General features: G+C 36.4%; 3 protein-coding genes and 1 pseudogene across 4 annotated transcripts; 1 reads left to right on the forward strand and 3 right to left on the reverse strand.

Moving 5' to 3' along the window:
- Positions 1–2,164: 2,164 nt before the first annotated feature.
- Positions 2,165–6,956, reverse strand: LOC115997925 (proline-rich receptor-like protein kinase PERK8). 2 transcript variants are annotated; one of them, XM_031237347.1, is made up of 9 exons: positions 6,726–6,956; positions 5,398–6,314; positions 4,649–5,062; positions 4,361–4,447; positions 4,029–4,099; positions 3,764–3,840; positions 3,311–3,458; positions 2,787–2,948; positions 2,165–2,701 (listed from the first exon to the last, which is right to left on the reverse strand). In XM_031237347.1, exons 2-9 carry the CDS (start codon positions 6,257–6,259, stop codon positions 2,513–2,515), a joined length of 2,010 nt encoding a protein of 669 aa, XP_031093207.1. In that variant the 5' UTR covers positions 6,260–6,314; positions 6,726–6,956; the 3' UTR covers positions 2,165–2,512. The 2 variants fall into 2 exon arrangements, with proteins under 2 accessions (XP_031093207.1, XP_031093206.1); XM_031237346.1 differs by having other exon boundaries at positions 5,398–6,955.
- Positions 6,957–10,545: 3,589 nt separating this feature from the next.
- On the reverse strand, positions 10,546–12,464 carry LOC115998852 (annotated as a pseudogene).
- Positions 12,465–14,424: 1,960 nt separating this feature from the next.
- Positions 14,425–20,272, forward strand: LOC115999941 (serine--tRNA ligase-like). The gene is made up of 10 exons (XM_031239912.1): positions 14,425–14,564; positions 14,868–15,016; positions 15,120–15,190; positions 16,895–17,056; positions 17,140–17,245; positions 17,512–17,705; positions 17,934–18,037; positions 18,141–18,324; positions 19,442–19,621; positions 19,740–20,272. Exons 2-10 carry the CDS (start codon positions 14,884–14,886, stop codon positions 19,941–19,943), a joined length of 1,338 nt encoding a protein of 445 aa, XP_031095772.1. The 5' UTR covers positions 14,425–14,564; positions 14,868–14,883; the 3' UTR covers positions 19,944–20,272.
- Positions 20,273–20,966: 694 nt separating this feature from the next.
- Positions 20,967–22,638, reverse strand: LOC115997885 (protein trichome birefringence-like 19). Its single transcript, XM_031237306.1, has 2 exons — positions 22,156–22,638; positions 20,967–22,020 (listed from the first exon to the last, which is right to left on the reverse strand). Exons 1-2 carry the CDS (start codon positions 22,633–22,635, stop codon positions 21,253–21,255), a joined length of 1,248 nt encoding a protein of 415 aa, XP_031093166.1. The 5' UTR covers positions 22,636–22,638; the 3' UTR covers positions 20,967–21,252.
- Positions 22,639–22,881: the final 243 nt, after the last annotated feature.

Here is a 22,881-nt window from a genome sequence, read left to right on the forward strand (position 1 = left end):
TTTTATTGCATTCCAAAAAATTATTTTTAATTCATTTTCTAGAAAATTGTCTTTTGATCCTGTGACAACAAATTGCTCCTTTATATGGAAAGTTGTAAGTTCGAGTCTCAGTGGATATAATATTGACTCTTATACTTCATTGTAATAGAGTCAGTAATATTAAAAAAAAAAAAAATTTAACAACAGCTATGTTTTGCCAAGCTACTTTGTATATTTTTTTTCAAATAACAAACAGAATATCACACAAAAAAAAGAGTGCCGATTTCTACTGGTTTCCGATAAGAAATTAGTTTGGTTTCATTGAAAATCAGTCACGGTAAAAAAAGAGAATGACGAAAGAAAGCCGATGAAGCATTCTCAAAATAAAGACGGGGAAGCATTCTTGGAGGAAGACAAAAAGAAGAAGCGGTTGGATCCGAAAAATGACTTCCCAAAAAGGAAAGTCATTTTTCAAAAAAATCAAACTATTTTTCTCTTGACCGAAAATCATTTTCCGTTAACTTTGATTTTTATCATCTCCCAAACACTGAAAACCCAAAATATAATTGTCAGAATTCATTTTTCAAGTTTCTAATCACACCCTTAATAATACCATGTTTGATCTGTGATCCACTATTTTTTTGAATTTAAATCCTCACAAATAATTACGCCACATTTTTATGCTGATTTTCAAGTTTATCATTTTCTTTTTGGATAGGAAGGAGGGGGGACCCGGGAGAGCCTAACTAGCTTCAATTTTATCATATTTAATTCCCTCTTATATAAATTGTCAAAAAAAATTATTAAACTCTGCAATTACTAGAGTTTCTAGCTTCTAATCATGAATGAAATTGACCATCGTTCCTTAATTTCAAATTTATAAATCTGTCCATAAGATTAATAGGAGAGGGATAGATTAGTGATGTCAATCGCTAGTTCGTTGGGTAGTTCTAACTTCTATTGGGTTGTTGAGCTTATCAATTTTTTAATTAGGTTTAAAATTTTTAGCCTTAATCATAAACATCGGGCTATCAGACTTATCGGGCAAGTTCAACTAAAACTTTTTATATTTTTAAATTAATATTCTAAACTTTCAATTTTGATAAACTAACGCATTTACACTAATAAATATAAACATATAAATCATTCAATCAAATTCAATGGGGTAGCTCAAGTGACAAGTAAGCTCTACGTGGACACTAAAAATAAATCATTCAATCAATATATACCTCCATTTATAAATTCTAACTAAAAATAATTAATATATTTACACTATACTTTAATATCATTATTTATTTTTTAAAAAAATTATTTTATAATAAATTAATTAAAATTTTATTTACAAATTTAATAAAAACTATTAAAGATGAGCTTGCATATAAATTTTCTATTTATTTTGTTCCACATTACTTGTGAAACAAAGAATAGCCTTAAGTGGTTCGAGCTATCAGACTAACCCACTAAATATCGGGTTAGCTCGTTCAGACTATCGGACTTATTGGGCTAACATTTCTTGGCCCTAACTCTAAAAATTTTCGAACTTATCGATCAATCCATCTATTTCAAGCTAATAAAGTATATACTCCGTATATGTCATGTTATGTTATTACTTTATTCACCGTACAACAAAGTCTATTACTCCGTATAATTTTACTACAAAGTATTACATTTATGATATAGTGTATTATATAAAAGTTGTATTATATAAAAGGCTTAAACTATTGATTATATCAACAATTCTAGTATGACTCATTTTTATTAAATCCAATCTATGTCACGAATTAAGACTCATGGGACGATCTCACAAGATACCAGCATTTTAATAAAATATCCCTGAAGAGTGAAGAGTGCCCAAAGTAGATGAAAACCCAGTTCCATTCTTACCTTTCACTTGTCATCCAAAAACCAGAATTTAATAAAATAATACAATTTTAAATTAATTGAAAATCAAGTATACGAAGGGTGATATGGTAAGGAAAAGAAATCAAGTTTCCAATTTGGTTCACCCAATATCGTCACGGCTGAGTTGTCAACTCAAGTGGAAGAAGCTTATCTCAAAAAATGGAGGACCATATGGGATGACAAAAGCTTATCTGTCAACTCAGCAAATCATGGTTTCTTTATTCTTTGTTTTTTGAAATACCTGCATAAACTGCATAAAAACACACAGAAAGAGACATAAAACTGAAAGAACAGCCAATTCTCTTTATAGCCTCATGTTTTCTTGCATGTGTAACTGACTGGCTTTCTACATTGTACAGAATGGAATCTTGAGCTCAAAAGAGTGTTAGTCTAACAATTTCAGCCAAGGGAAGAGAAAATTATGGCTGGCATTTACTTTAATTTAATGTCTGATGATGACAGTTCAGAAAGCTTAGTATACAAGAACTGCAGAGATTACACATAGGAGCTAAAAATGGTATCAGAATTTAACTAAAAATGGAGTTTCAGTAGAGAATGGTTTGGCTATAGGCATATGTACCATACACATCTGTGGAGGAACTATGAAGGAGAGTTATATGAGAATCCAGTGTTAACTTCTCGAGCTGGCTTGAGAAAAATTGAAGAAATCTGAGCTTAAGTCTTGGCTGCCAAATGCCATCCTTTGGAACAGTCTGATCTGTGCAGAATGTTCCCGTGAATTGAAAACTTCGCTTTGTCCTGGCTTCATTCCATTGGACAGGTCCGTGAGATCGTCCATGGAATCCAGAGCTCTCACCACCTACACACACACTTGAATTATCAGTGCTACCAAACGGGATATATTCTTTTTTAAGTCCAGTGTTTCAGCTCTAGCTACTAATTACCAGACTCATCCGAGGCCTCTTTGCAGCTAAATGCCGCACACAGGCTGCTGCTGCTTCAATCATCCGGAACATCTCAATTGCTACGAAGTTTTTCTCCAGCCTAGGATCCACCAAATCATCAAAGTTTTCATTTTCCAGAGCTTGAACGAGAAAAGGGCGGGCCTGAATCAAAGGAAACAGTGAACTGTGCCTCTTGATGAAGATATAGTACGAGAATTTTGTTGGCATGCACATTTCTAACATGCTAGAAAAAGACAATCACTGTTCTCTTTGACCATAAGGAATATAGAAAGATTTGAAGAAAGTAATGCACAAAAGAGTCTGTTGGTGACTAAAAGAAGCTGGCAAACACGTTTTGTTCTCTCTCTGAATAGCACGCATGGCCTAGGAGTAAAGTTTCACAATTTGGAGTTACAAAGTTACAAATTCCCAACAATGAAGAAAATTTGAAATGTTAATCATCAGGGTTTAGATGCATATAAGATAATTACTCTGATATCAACGTAAAAGTTTGTGGAACATACCCATTCGACCAGACTCTCATCACCTAGGGGCTGAGATGAATCAACAGGCTTCCTGCCAGTAATGAGCTCTAAAAGAACAACTCCAAATGAAAAAACATCAGATTTCTCGGTCAATTTCCCACTTGAAGCATATTCTGGTGCCAAGTATCTGGAAAACAATTAAGCAAGGGTTAATTACCGAGTCAAAGCAGTGTACATCCACAAAAGGTTTACTACCCTAAATAGTTTTCAACAATATACGTGGATACAATAGTTTATGGCTTATTTGATAAACAATCTGCCCATCCCCGAGTGTCAAGTTACTAGAAGAGTCAGGATGTACATATGCCAAAAGTTTTGCTATGCAATGGGATGGTTTTAGCAAATTGAATACAAAAAACTATAACCATAAGGTCTAATATAGCAATGTGAACTGGTGTTTCTTGGACCCAAGATTAAGTAGAGGTCACCTACCCAAAGGTTCCCATTACACGTGTAGTCACATGAGTGTTTGTATCAGCAGCTAACCTTGCAAGCCCAAAATCAGCAACCTGACAACAAGGATATCTACACATATCATAAAAGCTATAGCACAACATAATGGAAATATAGCATAACAAAATGGAAATATCAAAGTGCCAATTATAAGCTATATAGACTCAGTCAGGTTTCCATAGACCCAATAGTTGATTAAACATCAAAATATTCTCAAAAATTTAAGAAGCGTATACAGACATACCCGTGCTTCAAAGTTGCTATCCAAGAGAATGTTAGATGACTTAATATCCCGATGAATAATCCGAGGGTGACCTGATAAGCATATCAATTTATAACATAAACAAAACTCAAACACAAGGAGAGCATGACAAATCATCATAAGGAACAAGCATGTTTATAATATGCTATCCAACTTTATTTGATGTATTGCTTTTTATGCATGCATAAGGTAGTGGCATTTTGGAGTTGGACCTTTCTATTTATTTAAATGTCTGTATTGGACCTTTCTAAGAATTATGCCATATTTGGTTATTGGGCTGATTGAATTTCAAAGGAATAACTAGCATTAATTACAGTCTTCATGCAGATAAGCAATTCCCCTAGCTGCACCGGCAGCAACCTTCACTCGGGTTTCCCAATCCATTACTGGCCTACCTTCACCTGCATGTTCCCAGACATGAAAAAGTTCAGTTAGGTTACCATGGCTATGATTAAATGGAATTCCATTTAATCCATACTTGGGCTTCAAAATTGGAAGGGGGGAAAAAAGCCAAATTTATCACATCCTTAAATTTCTGACACTTTAAAGTAGATCTGTGATGTCCTCTAGACTCATTTAAGCATGTGTAGAGTATATCTTACCATGGAGATGGTAGTGAAGGGTGTCATTTGGAACATAATCATAGACAAGCAATCTTTGGTGCTCAGAGATACAGTAGCCAACCAGTGAAACTAAATGTCGATGGTGTACTCGGCTGATAATCTCGACTTCTGCTCTGAACTCACGCTCCCCCTGCCCACCTCCAATTTTTAGTTGTTTAACCGCAACTTCTCTTCCATCTGCCAATAGTCCTTTATACACACAACCAAACCCACCTTCACCCAAGAGACTTTGGGATGAAAATCCATTTGTTGCTTCAGCTAGTTCTTCATATGTGAACCAGGCTCTTGAGTTTCCAATGCCAGCAGGGTCAGGCGAGTAAACGAAATTGCTTTGTGAACCACTTCCAGCTAGATTAACTGAATGTTGGGATCTTGACCTTAAGAATGATGCATCTGGAAGAGGCAGCAACAAATTCACTTCAATCCATAAGGCAAGGGACTGGTGTGTTCAGCATTTGATAAAATTTTTAATGTACCAAGGATAATATGGAAATTTGTAAATCAAAAATATATTTATTGACTGCAAGCTATCTTGTAGTTTTAAAACCACCAAAAAAAAAAGTCTAAGATTTGAGAGATAGCATGTGCAACACCAAATTATCAGATGCTAATCACTGGCTCTAAGAGAGGTATGAAGCTCTTAAACAAATCTAATTGCATTCTAATGACCATCTGAAAATGAAGGATTTTTATCATAAACACACTCTCATTATGTTCAAAAAAAATACCTGAATTCTGGGAGGAATGAAATGGAGAGGGCGCCAAATACCATGGATTAGATGCAGCCTCCCTTTTCCTTTGCCTTCTTTTATACCAGACCCCAACTACAACAAGAGCAACAACAAAAACCCCCAAAATTGCACCAACTGCCACCACACCTCCACCTTTACTTCCCCCAGAACCCCCGGATGTAGTGTCTGAAGGAACAGTTGGGCTAGGGGTAGTCGATCTGGCTGTTGGTTTCTCCGTGCCAACTGGAGACCGTGTCAAGGGAGGGGGAGCTCCAGCTGCAGATGAACTGTTTGGAGGAGGAGGAGTGGAAGTATCAGGTGGCAAAGGCGAGGAGGGGATAGAGGGAGGTGACGCATGGGAAGCATTACTAGAGGGTGGGGAGGGAGGAGAACCAGCCGGTGGCGGTGTCAATGCAGGAGGAGGCTTTACAATCGATGGCGGGGGTGAATCAGCAGGGGGTGGAGCTCCCACATTTGCTGGAGGCGGTGGCGAAACAGCAGGAGGGGAAGGCGGCGTTGCAACAGGGGATGCTGGTGGGGGTGAAGTTGGTAAAGGTGCAGATGGAGGGGGTGGAGATGAAATTGGAGGAGTTGAATTGACAGTGGGAGGAGGGGCATTTAGAGGTGATGGGGGTGGCAAAGCAGGTGGTGATGGTGGGGGTGAAGATGGTAAAGGTGGAGGTGGAAGAATTGGGACTAATGGTGGAGGTGCTTGGGGTGGCAAGGGAGGAGGAGCTGCAGTAACAGCCGGGGGAGGTGCAGAGGAGCTAGGAGGAGGACTACTTGAAGAAGAATTTGAAGGGGAAGCTGGTGGATTTGCAGAAGGAGAAGAATTTGGAGAAGGAGATGAAGAAGCCATGGATTCTACTTTCTAAAATTAGATTGCCTTCTGAGTTCTGATCAACAGTCAAACCCTAACCACAGTGTGATAATCATGTAATGTGCGCATCACTTTCTTTACAAAATTAAAGCTAAAAAGTCCATGAAAAAGGAAGTAACCATCTCAAGGACCACCCTTCAATCAATTATCCAATAATTTCACTACAAATCTCAACAAATAAAATACAAACTTCCCAGTTCCCAATAGTGTTGGTATAATGGTATGTATCGCCAAAATAGAGTAATCAAATCTTAATGCAATCAAAACCTAGATTACAATTTCAAGGCTTCATCAAATAAAGATAGCAAACTTCCAAACTTAGCAGGAAATGGTAAAAACTCATCAAAACTCGACTAACAGTCGATTAAAAACCATCAAAAATTTCAGGGCAATGCAGTAGACAAAGGCTGCGCAAAGAAATGCTTAGAAGTGGAGCAAGGCTCACCACTTTGCCTTCGCCATCGATTCTCTTCCACTCAGAACAGAACTGAGAAGCAATACAAGTGGGAATCCTGAAATATCAGAAAACATGCTAAGAAGCTTATTCCAGATAAGAAAGTGGGAAAGGTGCACCCACGAAATATGCCATCAAACGTGGGTGCGACTTGGGATAGTCTTCCTCCATCATTTTGATTGAACCAGAGAGAGAGAATCAAATATCAAAGATATATATATTATCCTGTTCCTGTCTGAACGCCAGGAAGACTGTTAACTCAGTTGATTGCGCTTAATGTTATTTTACTGTAGAACGTAGTAACTTCCAGCTTTATTTATTCATCCCCTCCATTTGGTAGTTTGGTACTTTTTTTTTTAGTTTGGTAGTCTGGTACTTTTTTTTTTTTTTTAGTTTGGTAGTTTGGTATTTAGATAGTAGATTTGAGAATTTGTATCAAGGATCAAATTTTAACCACCGCAATTGAATATAGGAGTTTCACCAATATGATGATTCCTTGTGAGTATCGAGTCCGAATGTTATGATCTAAAAAACTATTGAGTTACTGTATAATTTATTTGCAATCATGTTGGCTCAAGTCGTAGGGCATGGGGAACGACATATTTTTCCTTTTGAGGGTGAATTTAAAAATAATAATAACAAAATATAATTTTATGTTTTCTTTGTTAAATAAGAAAAATGAAAATACTCAATTTTTATTATCAAGTATTACATTTACATCGAATTTGGTTGGACAATTGGTTTGGCTTAACAATCACAAAATATTTATGTTTTTTTTTTTACCACCAGTGCTACAGTTGCAGGGTCAAGTCAAGAAGTGAATGGCATGCATGAGGAAGGTACGTAAACGTGAAAGGGTTGGAAGAATGGAAAGAATACCGAGGATGCCACGTCGCTGTGTTGATTATGTGGTTAATATTCCACGTTAGTTTGTTAATTAGCTTTTCTAGCTTTAGCTCAGTCCAATATTATTAATCTCCTATTTAAGCATATCATTTGCAATAAGCCTGAGAATGGTGTGAAGAATTTATCCAGTTTCTTAAACCTTTCATCTTTTTTCTGTGGAGTTGTGTTCTTTACTCAAAAAAGGACAATTTGATATAGTTGGCGGGCTATTATATTGTATCAACCGACGTTGATGTAATGAGGCCAAATAAATTAAATTTTTCTAGGAAGAAATAAATAAATTTTTAAAAAAATTGATGTAACCAATATGTATAGTCCCACTTAGGCATTATATCAACATCACATGCAAAATTAAAGGGTCAAAATGTTGGTGGGATGCAAATATGAACGTGGTGGGATTGTGGGAAAAATAAAATAAAAGAGCATGAAGAAGGGTATAAGTTACAAAAAAGCAAAGTCAAATACAAAATCATGAAGCCCATGTTCTCACGACAACTAGTGGTGTTGCTAATGTTGTCTCTCTCTGCATAGCTTCAATTATTAGACCACGCCACGCCATTCCCTTTACCAATTTGTTTAAACCAGAATCAGAGATCTTATTCTTTTGTCTGTTTATAAGTATATTGAATCTTTTGTTTTTTGTTTTTAATATATATAGGAAACTAAACTTGTTATTTATTATTATCATTTAATTTAATTTTTGATCTACACGTCTTTTAAGAGTATTTCATTTAGAAATTATCATTATCTTCTTGCGGGAAATGTTACCATTGTATGATCTAAATTCGTATAGTTTAGTTGTTAGTTTGAGTTATGTTTTTCTTGCATGTGTATCCAACACACACAAAAGGATTTAAATGATAGAAGATTTGTTTATGTAACGACATACCACGTATTTCAAAGATAACTTATAGTGAAATTTACAAGTTACTCGCTAAAAATACAAGAATTAGGCTTAAACCATTTTGAGTCAAGGGAATGCTCCTGCCTCCTTATAGAGTATAATATATATAGATAATAAATGCGCAATCAAATTATTAACTCAAATTTTTAGTTAAGATAAAATCTATATTTCAATTTGGTATTAAAATCAAAATCAAATAAAAAGTGTTCAAGCTTCCACCTCACATGTAGAGAGCACTGAACATAATAGATTCTTGTGAACAACATTCATTTTTAGTGACTTTGTAGTTTATTTTTACATCTTGATGAATTGGTGTAACAAAATTCCAAAATATTTCTCTATTGCTTTAATCTTTTGGGCTTGGAAAAGTCAAAACTAACATAGAAGACTGCATGTTTCTGAGGTTCGTTGATTGTTGAGCTAAAAGAAGCAAAACGAACGGAATAGCAAAAGATATAATAAACGGATATACCATAGAAAAAGCAAAAAAAAAAAAAATTTATTAAAAATGTCTATCAAATTATTGTTTGTTATATCATTTATTAACACTGTGAAAAGAGAAAATTAAATTTGTAAAATTATTAAATTTCAATAAAAATCAATGTTAATTTAATAACAATTGTACTAGATTACTAAATTTAACAATATTAGTATGCCATGGACTAAATAGGATTAAATTAACAATTACTCCGTAATAACTAAATATGATCATTTCATAAGAATTGTGGGATAAAAAGCAAATTTTCCCACATCTTTATAAGATGGATACGATCTACCATTCTAGCATATTACGGAGTAATTATCACTGCATGCATTATAAATCTTGACTTAGATTATATATACAGTTAACATATTATATACATGTAAATCAATTGAAAATATATAATATGCTAACTACAATAGTTACTCGTATATAATTTGTTAAATGAATATATATATATATATATATATATATATATATATATATATTAACTATAGGTAGTATATAATTTAGACAAAGTTCACAATGCATATAACGAATCTAAATCCACGATATAACAATTAATTTCTAGTAAGAGTAGGATGTGAGGTTTCGTTGATTGTTGTAGAAGTAACAAGGTTGGTCCATGAGGTTTATTGAGGCAAATTATTCTATGGACTCAAGGTGGACTCGCGTAAAAAAAAAACACAATTTACATATTGAATGTTCATAATTTAAATTGACGCGGTCCACACTAGAAAAATCCAATGGAAAAAATCTAGTGAGGAAAATAGTACATGGTATATATGTATTCATATGTTGCTAAAGTATAACTTGTTAGTTACATTGCTTAAAACTCAATCTTCAAGATTGATTTAAGTAATTGTAGTTCTCATCTCCCCATGAAGATAACAATCTTCAAGTTCTACATTTCATAAAGTAGAATAACTGTTTCAAAATGAGTATAGAGGAGATGATATGACAATCTTCAGGATTGTTACTATAAGTTAACATTTTATATAACGATTCTCGTGATTCTTCTATTCCTTAACCATACCCACTTAAAACATACTTTTATTGTCCTCCCATAAGTCAGTGGAGATAAAATTCACATAACTAGTTTGGAAAAAGGAGTCAATACCAAGTCATCTATGAAAACACTCATTGGTTTATCGCATAAATTTACTAGAGGATATTTGGAGCACTAGGAGTTATAAGTGAGTTCACTGTAATGGTGGATGGTGGATGGTGGTGGTGGGGGTGGGTGGTGGGGTAGTGAGTGGTAGTGGGGGTGGTGGTGGCGGCGAGAGTGATTGATTGTTCCACTGCTGTAAACGGAAAATGACTTCTCCCAAAAAAAGGGAGAAGTCATTTTCTGAAAAGTCACATTTATTTTCCATTGACTACTCCCCCATTTTCTATTGACTTCCATTTTCCTCTCTAACCAAACACTGAAGACCTGGACTAATTAAGAGTTATGGCTTTCGGTTCAATTCAAGAATGCAATTCATTTATCTGTAATTTAATTTCATCCAAGCGGATTATATATATTCTGGTGTTTCCATCTTCAGCACCTGAAGCAAAAACTCATTCCAAGTGTCAATGGGGCCAGGCAAGCACCAGTGCACACAATCCGCAGTCGTTTTGTTCTCGTGCGCCCAGTGGCGGGTGTCCATCGGGTCTCAGAACCATGGATTCAGTCGTGTTCAGCAACCTAAACCTCACCCCCTTTTTACTCCCTTCCCTTTTAGCCGCCATGAATTCCCTCACCTGAGTCAAATACATCTCTAAGGTGTACCCCTCTAGCTTCATCTCCCGCTTCGTGAACGGCCTCGTCCTCACGCAGTTTCCGCCACTGCTCCATTTTCCGTTCTCGAAATGGGCCGGCGAGAACGTCCGTAGAATCACTAGCCCCTTGAACTTTTCATGGTCTAATAGAGTCTTGAAGGCCGTGCGAAAGGCTAGCCCGTATCCGAAGTAGTGGCTGCGCTTCATGATGGTAGTTTCGTTGCATCTGTAGCAACCCACGATTTGGCCTTTTTGTAGTAGAAAAATGGGCGGAAGAACCATTGCCCCGCCGAGAAAATCACCACGTCTGCATTGGCAACCTCGTTTGCCCATACCCTGTCTGCTTCATCTGTGTAAAGGTTCATAGGGCTGTCTGGCGAAAGCGATAAAGGATCGACGTGTTTGGCTTTCACTATGTGCGGCACCAGAACGAAAGTAGCGTGAAATTATATTCCTTGTATACCCACCGCCCATTTGCTCCATCAGAAACCTTTACAGGATCGGCAACCTGCAAACCGCAATTAAGTTATTAGATTTACTGAATCAAACTCTTACAATTATGCCAAAATATATAATTGGTAGTAAGACCAACTACTATCACATTTTGTAGAAGTAAGGTGTTGGACTTGGCCTTAGGGCTCTGTTGGTTTTAAGGTCACGAGGTAGTCGGACTGCGAGCTAATACTACTATAAAACAAAGGAACTATTGAAAACAATTGGACGGAATAATTGAGCTTGTACAAGAATAATAAGCTTTGAAAGGAAACTAAAAGCAACTTAACAAATTTGAATTTAGGAAGTTTGCTTGAGCTGTTAAACCCCATAAACACTGCTTAAGATATATTAGGAAGTATCCCGCCAAATCCGCATAAAGTCTCTAGGAATCTCACTTCGCCGCCTCTAAGTGCCGCACCTGGTCGAACGGTTCGACCTGACTGCTACCTCAGGAGAGCCTGGCCTATAGATAACCCAACCCAACTTGTCAACTAGTAAAGGCCGTCGGTCAACAAGGCTCTTGGTACCGTAGTGCTCCAGACTCGGTACCCCAGTTGGGATATCCATCAAGATCTTTGTCCAATAATCCTATTAAGATCAAATGCTTATCACTATGCTAAAAGCTATAGCTTACCCGAAATGCTCAACTTTATTTTTTATAGACCACTACATGCGAAACTCAAAAGAATGGTGCACTTACGCTAGCTAGGAGGCACTTGAGCGACTGCATTTGGTTTCTAGCAACAGAGTCGCGGACGAAAGCCATAGTTTTCTCTCGAACAATCTCCAAAAACTGCCTGCCATCGAACAGAGGCAGCTCACACCGGTCTGGTTGCCACCTCCATTTCAAAAACCCAGTGTCCGGTCTCCCAAACTTCATGCAGTTCTGCCGATCCTCAATGTCACACTTCGTAACATTCGTGTAGTACGGCCCTTCCGGGAACGGAACCCAGTTCCCCTGGAAGATGTTACACTCGCCGCCGGGGATTAACTTGGAAGATTGAATCAGGGAATCGGAGATGTTATAGGAAGTGAAGTTGAAGGTTGCGAAGATGACAAGAGTTGTGGAGATTGGCAGGACAGCCTTCCTAAACGCTCCAAAACTCGTCTCCTCTGAGACTCTGCTCCACTGTCCTTCATTTCGGTGTTTTTGTTTTTGCAGAGGATGTTCTATCATGTTTAAGATTACTTCATCTTATATTTTATACACATATACTAGCCAGCCAAACCAAGCTTCTATTCATTGTTCTTGACTTCTTCCCTTCGTTGATATCCTGTTTGCATAATATGGCATAATCCATATTATAGATACACTTAATTTTGGTCAAATATTGAGATTAATCAATTACTTTAGATTTTTTTTTTTTTTGACATCATTACGTTTAGATCTTTGAACAATAAATATTGAGATTGGGATTAGAATCGAAATCAATTACGACAATATTAAACAAAAGGGAAAAATATATTTTTAACCCCTCAATTATTTTTTCCTAACAGTTTTAGTCTTTCTTTTTTTAACCGTTGCAATATACATCCATAACTCTTAAAAAAAAGTGTAGTTTTAATATTTAGATCAATAAAATTATTAAACTCTATTAAAATATTTTTTAGTACATGGTATTTAAATATTTTTTAATGTTTTCTTTAGCCTTGATTTTTTCATTTGTAAAATAAAAAATTTAATTTTAATAGCCTCGTGTGTAGAAAATAAGGACGATGTACCACAATTGAAGATGAAACATTTAGGAAAAAATTTGTCAATTCTCTATTTTGCCAATGAAATACCATAATAGGGTGAGGTGTTAATTACCTAAAAAAATTAGGGCCGGTTTACTAACTGGAAAAATTTTCTTTTTTTTTTGAGAACTAGACAATTGAATAATAGAAAATATAAAACATATTTAGTAGCACAATTTTTCATTTTGAAAACTGAATACAGTTTCCAATTTTCTAGAAAACTAGAAAACTTAAAAAAAATGTTTTCTAAACCAAAAAAAAAAAAAATCATCTATCATCTATTTGGTTATATGTCACTATAATCACATTTTCACGATTATCTACTTACATATTTACTCATTAATACGATTACATTCATTATCACATTCTTTTACTTGCCACCATCTTCTATCTTTTCTACTTGCATTTACTTATATAAACATAAGGTATTTACTTACACTTACAATTAGACATTATTCACATTATCAAAATAAAAAATTGAACTCTATACCAAGTTTTAGATTTTATTGAACTAAAAAAAAAGTAATTAATAGGTTAACTCAAAAAAATATTTTAAATATTAGCTCAAACAATGTTTAATTATCTAAACTAAATTTTAGGTGAAGTTGATAGGTTATTCGTTTGGATATGTTTTTAGTTATGTTATATATAATATGTTAGACAAAGGCCTTGTGATCAAGCGGCATGGTTGTAGCCCTTATGAATGAGAACTTATAAGTTCAATTCCCAGTGAAGGCGTTGACTCTAGTGTCGATTGGTATATATATATATATATATATATTAAATGTATATTTATTTATTTGGTACATGATAATTTGTTCTCAAGAACAAAGTTCAATTGAATATTGTCATTTTTAAGGGTTACTTAATTTTACATAAATTTAAAAAACAAAGAAAAAGAAAAGCTTGCGGGCTAGCCTGTGGAGCCCACAAACCCGCGCGGAGCATGCTAGGGTTGGAGAACCCTAGCCTGCGGGCCTAGCGGGCTGGTCCACCATAACCCACCAAAAATTAGGTCCGGCGTGAGGCGGACTGGCCCACTATGATAGTACTACTTTCAACAATTATGCAAATTCTGATTGAGATATAGTTCGAACCTATAACATTCTTTATGGAAATCAATAAGTATGATTGGGATATAGTTCGAACCTATACCATTCTTTATGGAAATCAATAAGTAAATTAAGAATGATAAATAGTGGGTATTTGAAAAAAGTAAATGATATAATAGAGGGTAAAATAAAAAATTAAAAAAATCTAAAATAAAAATAATATGAACCGTTTTTTTGAAAAGATAATATGAACCATTTATTTCGTCAAATAATTTGATGGACATTTTTTAAATTCCCGTTATATGCTTTTAACTTTATTAGAATATAAAAAATAAATAAATACGGAGTAACATATATAACCCTCACTTCTGAGTTCTGACCGCCGCTCCCTCACTCTCTAGCTTTTGGCTTCCGACCAAGCGAGCAGCACCAGAAGGCTTCCGTGAGAGGTCGGCAAGCTTGGAAAGCTCAACTCCTTGGAATCTTAGGTATGCGCTGTTCATTCTGATTCTTAAATCTTGATCCTCCTTTACTCCATTTTAACTGTACTACTTCGTTGAATTGCTGTTTCTCTTTGCTAGGATATTTTTATTTTTTCTTTATTTTGGGGTGCTGTAGAATGTTCCCTTAATTTGCTCCATATCTTGTTCCAAAGCCCCGACGCTATGTTTTGTAGATGCGTGGGCTTTCTCCTCTGCCGTTGTTGTAGCTTCTCTTTCTTTTTGTTGTCCAGATTTCTGGTATGTATATCTGTAAATACACACTCATGACGGTTCATTCCTGAATTGCAGATCAAGCCATAAGAAAATGCTTGACATAAATCTATTCCGAGAAGACAAGGGCCACAACCCTGAAGTCATCCGAGAATCTCAACGGCGGCGGTCTGCTAACGTTGATATTGTTGACGAGGTCATTGAGCTTGACAAAGTGTGGCGTCAGCGTATGTAACTTTGACTCCCTTTCTCACTAATTTTCATTTAGTCTCTAAAATGTACTCCTTAGTAACTTTAATTAGACTTGAATGTTGGTGATGCATAATATAGGTCAATTTGAGCTCGATAATTTGCGTAAAGAATTTAACAAGATCAACAAAGAAGTGGCCAAGCTGAAGATAGTAAGTCTGCCTAATATTTACTCAATTATTTCCTACAACACTTTACACAGTGCTCTGTGGATGTGCCATCTTTTCTTTTTTATTTTCGTAGACTTGGATATGTTATTTAAAGATCTGTAGCTAGGCTTTGAGATTAGTTATGGCAGATGGCGTTGATGTTATGTTAGTGTTTGGTTTCACTGTGATGCATATTTGACTTGATAGCATTAGTGGAGGGAAAATATTATATGCTAAAATCTAAAGTCTTCTGTTCTAAGGCCTTTATTATGACAATTTAATCTCACTTTTGTAAAAATCAGCCTAGGCGCCAATGTTGGAGAAGGCCCTAGGGGCTAGTCGGATGCCTAGGCAGGCGACTAATTTTTTTTTTTTATTTAAAAAAAAAAACAGTGGCAGCAGTGGCAGTAAGGCAATTTCCATTTAACATATGGCATATGTATTAACATACTTAGGCAAATTGGGTTAATTGGCAAAGGCTATAGTGCGATAATAAGGTGAAGTTAATACGCCACTAATGAACTTAATACTAAGGCAAAGTTAATACCAGTGACGATGAGAAGTTGGAGAAGATGCGCAGGTGGCATGAATGTGCAGAGCAGATGGAGGACGAGCAAACAACGGCTGGTCCGGCTTGAGAAGGAGCTGGCGACATTGGCTAACAGTTGGAGATTGGAGGAGTGGAGCTTTGCTTTTGTTGGAGAAGGAGTGGAGCTGCGAAGAAGCTTTGTTTTTTTTTTTTTTTTTGGTTTTTGTTTTTGTTTTTTCCTACTTTGCCAGGGTTAGGGATTCTCGGTTATTTTGGGATTTCCCCCCCCCCCCCCCTCAAAACGACTTCGTTTTGAGCGAAAAAACCCATTAATTAAAACAAAAAAACTCGGCCGAGTTGGCCGAGTCGGACACCTAATTGACTGGCCAACTAAATGGCACCTAGGGGTGAAATCCCATAGGCCTAGGGGCGCAGCGCCTAGGAGGCCACCTAGGTTGATTTTTATAACATTGTTACGCGCTAGGCCCCCCTAGGCCAAAGGGGATTTTACCCTTAGGCTGACATTAGTCAGCCGGCCTAGGCATCCGAGTTTGCCAACTCGGTCTGCCAACTCGATGCTTGAGTCGGCCAACTCAGCTGAGTGTTTTTGTTTTGTGCAATGTGTACACTGCTGTGTTTTTCTTGTTATTATTACTTGCCCGCCTAGGTGCTAAGCGCCTCCTGTGTGCCCGACTAGTGGCCTCTACAACATTGTTTAATCTACTTATGCACTCTACCCTCTACCAGTGACTTTTAAAAACTGATTATTGTTTTATGATACTTAATTTTGGCTGTAAATCTGCTTAAGTAGTAAGTTAAAAACATTCAATAATGTTGGTTAAAGTGAAATTACTTCATCTTTCAAAGTAGGAAGAATATAGTGCTAAGATCTTACCTGCTATAACTTGGCTATTTGATGTTTGATTTGAGAAATAATACTACTAGAATATAAATGGTAAGTTTAAAAATATGATCCTTCACTATTTTTGTGATTTGTATTACTGAGTAGGTTGAGATTTCCTTGTTTTTTTTTTTTGTTTTTTTTAAAGGTTCTATAGAACTACTTTTTTAATGTCATTTTCCAAGAGTGAGATGTGTCTCTTAACTAGCAAAGGGAACAATATGTCTCCAATGTTTGATTTCTCCAAGACTGAATTATGCAATTTGATTTGGTAAAGGCCAAACAAGATGCAAGTGAGTTAATTAAGAATACCGAGGAGAACAAGAAATTGACTGCAAAAAAGGAGGAAGAAGTGCAGGAGGCCCGAGCAGCATTGTATAAAAGGTTGGAAGTTATTGGAAACCTTGTGCACGACTCAGTTCCAGTTAGTGATAATGAGGTGTGTTAGTATCATTGTACTTTATTTATTGTTTCATTCATCAAAAGTATTTTCCCTCATTTTATGTTAACATGAATTTCCAGGACAATAATGCTATCATTCGTCAATGGGGTGATAAGAGAACTGAATCAGGGCTTAAAAACCATGTTGAGCTTGTCAAGCTTCTTGGGATTGCAGATTTGGACAAGGGTATTTCTTTTCCTATTTGTAGCATCTAGGGTTCACATAATTTTTTACAAACTTGACATTAATTATTGCCCAAGTTATCTGTTTAATTGAGTCTTGGGATGATGGGATGAATAATGCTATGTATGCTTTTGCTTATCTGTCTTTGTCTCTTAGTATTTTTATCTTTCCTTATTTAAATTCAATCTCCATTTATTAGTTTCACTATCTTTCCCATGCCTTATTGTTTATTCATTCTCTGCTAATTTGCATGTATTTTACATATTTAGGTGCAAAAATTGCTGGAGGTAGAGGCTACTATCTGAAAGATGCTGGCGTTGATCTGAACCAAGCACTAATCATGTTTGCCCTTGATTTTTTGAGAAAAAGGGGATACTCTCGATTGCAAACTCCTTTCTTCATGAGGCAAGATATCATGGGAAAATGTGCTCAACTAGCACAATTTGATGAGGAACTCTACAAGGTAACTCCCCTGAGTTTCAATAAACATGGCTTCTTGAAGTCTTGATTTCTGCAGTGTAGTTCAAACATTTCAAATTGAAGTTCAATGATAAAAGCCTTTGAAGGTGGTTTAGTTTATGAAGGGCTTCTCCATGGTTGAACTTGGTGTATCTCCATTTTCAAAATTTTCTTTTTCTTAAGTTTTAATGAAATCAAAATCTAACTGATTGAGTTATCTGTTTTCTAACAGGTAACTGGCGAGGGAGATGACAAATATCTAATTGCGACATCTGAACAGCCTCTGTGTGCTTATCATATGGATGATTGGATTCATCCCTCAGAGCTACCATTAAGGTATTGACTACTTTTGTGGACCTGGTACTAAAACCTTTAAAACTATTATTTTATTACTGGATGCAAATAGTTTCTTTCACCTTTTTCCCCTACTATTTGTTAGATATGCAGGATATTCCACTTGCTTTCGTAAAGAAGCCGGTTCTCATGGCCGTGATACTCTTGGGATTTTTCGTGTTCATCAATTTGAAAAAGTTGAGCAATTTTGTATGACTAGCCCAAATGGCAATGACTCCTGGGACATGCATGAGGAGATGATGAACAACTCTGAGGAATTCTTCCAGCAGGTCATAACTTTCATGGAATACTGCATGTTTCTTGCAATGTTATTTGTTTTAATTGCTATTTTTATATGCCTAGGCATCCAAAAGGTTGTAGTTTTAATTTATTTATTGTTTGACTGATGATTGTTGGTAGAAAGGAAATAGTCTACAATGTTCCTGATAGGATGTTAGAATCTACATCCTAATTTTGGCATAAGGTTGGCCTATGCACAGAAGCTCCAGTATATCATTAAACTATTTTCAACCAACTTTCTGTGCATATTCTGTATACACTTTTATCCCTATCTCCAATTTGACAGGAAGGTTGAGCCTTAAATAAATTGAAGAATTCAAAGTGAAACAATGAAAATGACGCTGCTTCTTCTCTATGCATCCATTTCTTTCTTGTTGCCTTTGCCACTATGCATTCAGTTCCTTTTTGTTAGCTGCATAATCTTCCTTATAGAAGTCTACTCATATTTGCATAACTATTGGTGCGGCCAGACTGACCGCACGTTAAGGCACGACCGCACCTGAACTCTGCTATATATATATATATATATATATATATATATATATATAGTACTCTTAGATGAGAGTTGCTCCCCTCTTCTCTGGGCTGCTGAGTATGAGGGGAAAGGCTACAAGATTGCAAATTGTACCATGAACCCCAGCACATGTTGCGTGATATGCCCCTTGTAGTATAGCATGCCGCTGTTCACATAACATGCTGTGCCAGAAAGCATAGTTATCCCAAATGCTATAATTTAGCTGTTTATAATGCCTAACCATGGAACAAGATGTATTTCATCAGTGTTTAATGCCTGATCTTTTTTCTTTATTCTTTACTTCTCTTTATTAGGGAAAGGTAGGAACAATTCTATAGTTGTTTCATAGCACTTTACCTGAAATATGCATTTTATCCATGGCTGTGAAGGTAGTCTGAAGTTACATGGCATTTTTATACTGCAGAAGCCTAACATAAGATTAAGTCTTCAGAAACATGGTCTCTGCTTTATTTTTGTGACTGAAAGTGTCATTTTTGTATGATAATATTTGTTTTTCTTCAATATGTGGCATTTGTTTTTGTTTTTCTTTTAATAAGTATAATTGAAGTTCAAAGTATCGTTTTTGGTTGCAGCTAAAGATTCCCTATCATGTCGTTTCAATTGTTTCTGGTGCATTAAATGATGCTGCTGCAAAAAAGTATGATTTAGAAGGCTGGTTCCCTGCCTCTGCCACACACAGAGAACTTGTTTCATGCTCAAACTGCACGGATTACCAATCAAGAAGATTGGAAATTCGGTATGGGCAGAAAAAGGTGGGATTTGCTTCCTCTATTTTTTTTTCTTGTGAAATGATCTTCCATGGCAGTGATGATGGTTAGGTTAATATTGTGCTATTCTACATATTTTCTTACCTTTCTCCTCGTCATACAGGGAAATGACCAATCGGCGAAACAATATGTTCATTTATTGAACTCTACTTTGACAGCAACAGAGAGGACTCTCTGCTGTATCCTCGAGAATTACCAGAAGGAGGACGGGGTGGAGGTCCCCAAAGTATTGCAACCTTACATGGGTGGAGTGACATTCCTTCCGTTCAAGAGCATCCCAACTGGTAAAGATAAAAAATCCAAATGAGCATTTACTTTCTAATGCCTTCAAACTAGAAACAAGGCTTTAAGGAAACACTATGCCAAGCTGTAGCTTGGTTTTAGAAAATTTGACTTAAGAATGATTGTTTGTGATCCAATGCCCCTTGAGACTGATGTGAGAAGCTGTCGTTGCATGAAAATGGATAATGGATTACTGCACAAATGTTTCAGATACATATACTACTGTTTTACCTGATGTTGTGGTAATGGGGCTTTTTTTGTTTTTGTTTTTCCTTATTGCTGCATTTATAAAGCAAAATCATTGGATTATTTACTGACATGGTTAAAACCTTTAACTCGTTTGATTTTTCTTTCCTTCTCCTTTGTGCTAGAATTGATCTCCCCTACACATTAAATTCCATTTGCAAGTGTATTATGAATATGGCATTTCACTTTTTGGTCCACGTGTTTGTGAGGTCTATGTATTATAATGTTTTATCAAATTGTCTTTATATTTTAATTTGGTATAATTAAAGACAATAATTAATGATGTTAATTAATAGTTAATGACATTATATCTGTCATATTATGATATTTACATGCGAATTCAAATTTTAATTTATAAATATTTAAAATTAATTATTTATACTAGCAAATACATTAATACTTTCAAAATAAATAATTACATATATGTATTTATACAATCAATACATTATATTAATATGTTTAAAATAAATAATTACATATGTTTAGTACTTACATTGAGATTTGAACCTATTGTATAATAAAAATTATATATCCACTACTATAATATACACTCATCTTATCATGCAAAGTATTTTCAAAATATTTGTCTCAAATAATGTTCACAATTCAAATTGGGAACATTCGGTTTATAAATTGTAGACATTTAACATGCAAATTGTGAATATACAATATCTAAATTGTATATTTTTAGACGCGTGTCCACAGAATAATTATGAATCTCTTCGTCTCACTACGAAGAACCCGGATTCACTTTAACTCAATCCAAATTAAAAGCAAACCTGCATATATTTATAACATAAAATAGCCACTTAAAATGTATGCTAATTTTTTTTTTTCAGCATATTCTACAACTTTAAACAATTTTTATTTAAATACTCAACTTGGCCACTACGGCGCACTTACAATTGTTTGAATGTATGAACATCTTCTACTTCAAATAAACTCCAACCAGTCCACCCTAAACAAGTAAAGTGAATAAAACCACAGCAGAGAAATGTGAAAGAAGCCCAAACTTAATTGGACCAAGAGTCTAAGACTTATGGCTTCCAATTCAATTCAATGCTGCAATTTACTTATCTGTAAGTGGATTATATATATTCTGGTGTTTCCATCTTCAACACATGAAGCAAAAACTCATTCCAAGTGTCAATGGGGCCAGGCATGCACCAGTGCACACAATCCGCCGTGGTTTTGTTCTCGTACGCCCAGTGGCCAAAATGGTTCGGGTGTCCATCGGGTCTCAGAACCATGGATTCAGTCGTGTCCAGCAACCTGAACCTCACCCCCTTTTTACTCCCTTCCCTTTTGGCCGCCATGAATTCCCTCACCTGAGTCAAGTACATCTCTAAGGTGTACCCTTCTAGCTTCATCTGCCGCTTCGTGAACGGCCTCGTCCTCACGCAGTTTCCGCCAGTGTTCCATTCTCCATTCTCGAAGTGGGCCGGCGAGAACGTCCGCAGAATCACCAGTCCCTTGAACTTTTCGTGGTCTAACAGAGTCTTGAAGGCCGTGCGAAAGGCCAGCCCGTAGCCGAAGTAGTGGTTGCGCTTCTCGATGTTGGTTTCGTTGCATCTGTGGCACCCCACGATCTGGCCGTTTTTGTAGTAGAAAAATGGGCGGAAGAACCATTGCCCCGCCGAGAAAATCACCACGTCTGCATCGGCCATCTCGTCCGCCCACACCCTGTCTGCTTCGTCTGTGTAAAGGTTCATAAGGCTGTCCGGCGAAACCCACCTAGGATCGGCGTCTTTGGCTTTCACTATGTGCGGCGACCAGAACGAAAGTAGCGTGAAATTGTATTCCTTGTATACCCACCGCTCAACTGCCGTGTCAGAAACCTTTACAGGATCGGCAACCTGCAACAAACCGCAATTAATTAAGCTAGCTATTAGATTATCTGGTGCTGAACTTGACCCTTCAGAGTCTCGGCCCAGGAGGACCATAAAAAGTTTCAAAGTAAACGCCTAAACTCATAAGAACGGGGCACTTACGCTAGCCAAGAGGCACTTGAGCGACTGCATTTGGTTTCTAGCAACAGAGTCGCCCACGAAAGCCATAGTTTTCCCTTGGACAATCTCCAAAAACTGCCTGCCATCGAACAGAGGCAGCTCACACCGGTCTGGCTGCCACCTCCATTTCAAAAACCCAGTGTCCGGTCTCCCAAACTTCATGCAATTCTGCCGATCCTCAATGTCACACTTCGTAACATTCGTGTAATACGGACCTTCGGGAAACGGGACCCAGTTCCCCTGAAAAATGTTACACTCGCCGCCGGGGATTAAGTTGAAAGATTGAAGCAGCGAATCGGAGATATTGTAGGAGGTGAAGCAGAAGGTTGCGAAGATGACAAGAGTTGTGGAGATTGGCAGAACAGCCTTCCTAAACGCTCCCAAAACTCGTCTCCTCGGAGACTCTGCTCCACTGTCCTTCATTTTTTTTTTTTTTTGGTTTTGCAGGGGATGTTCTATCATGTTTCAAGATTACTTCATCTTATATTTTATACACATATACTGGCTAGCTAGCGAAACCAAGCTTCTATTCATTGTTCTTGACTTCTTCCCTTCGTTAATTGATACCCTGTTTGCATAATCCACGTGGCTTAATAAACAAAAAACATGCTTCATAGATACACTTAATTTTGGTCAAATATTGATATTGGGGTTAGAATCGAAATCAATTACGTTTAGTATCTTTGAACAATATTAAGCAAAAGGAAA

This window comes from Ipomoea triloba, chromosome 12 (genome assembly GCF_003576645.1).
Source record: "Ipomoea triloba cultivar NCNSP0323 chromosome 12, ASM357664v1".
In the NCBI taxonomy this organism is placed as follows: domain Eukaryota; kingdom Viridiplantae; phylum Streptophyta; class Magnoliopsida; order Solanales; family Convolvulaceae; genus Ipomoea; species Ipomoea triloba.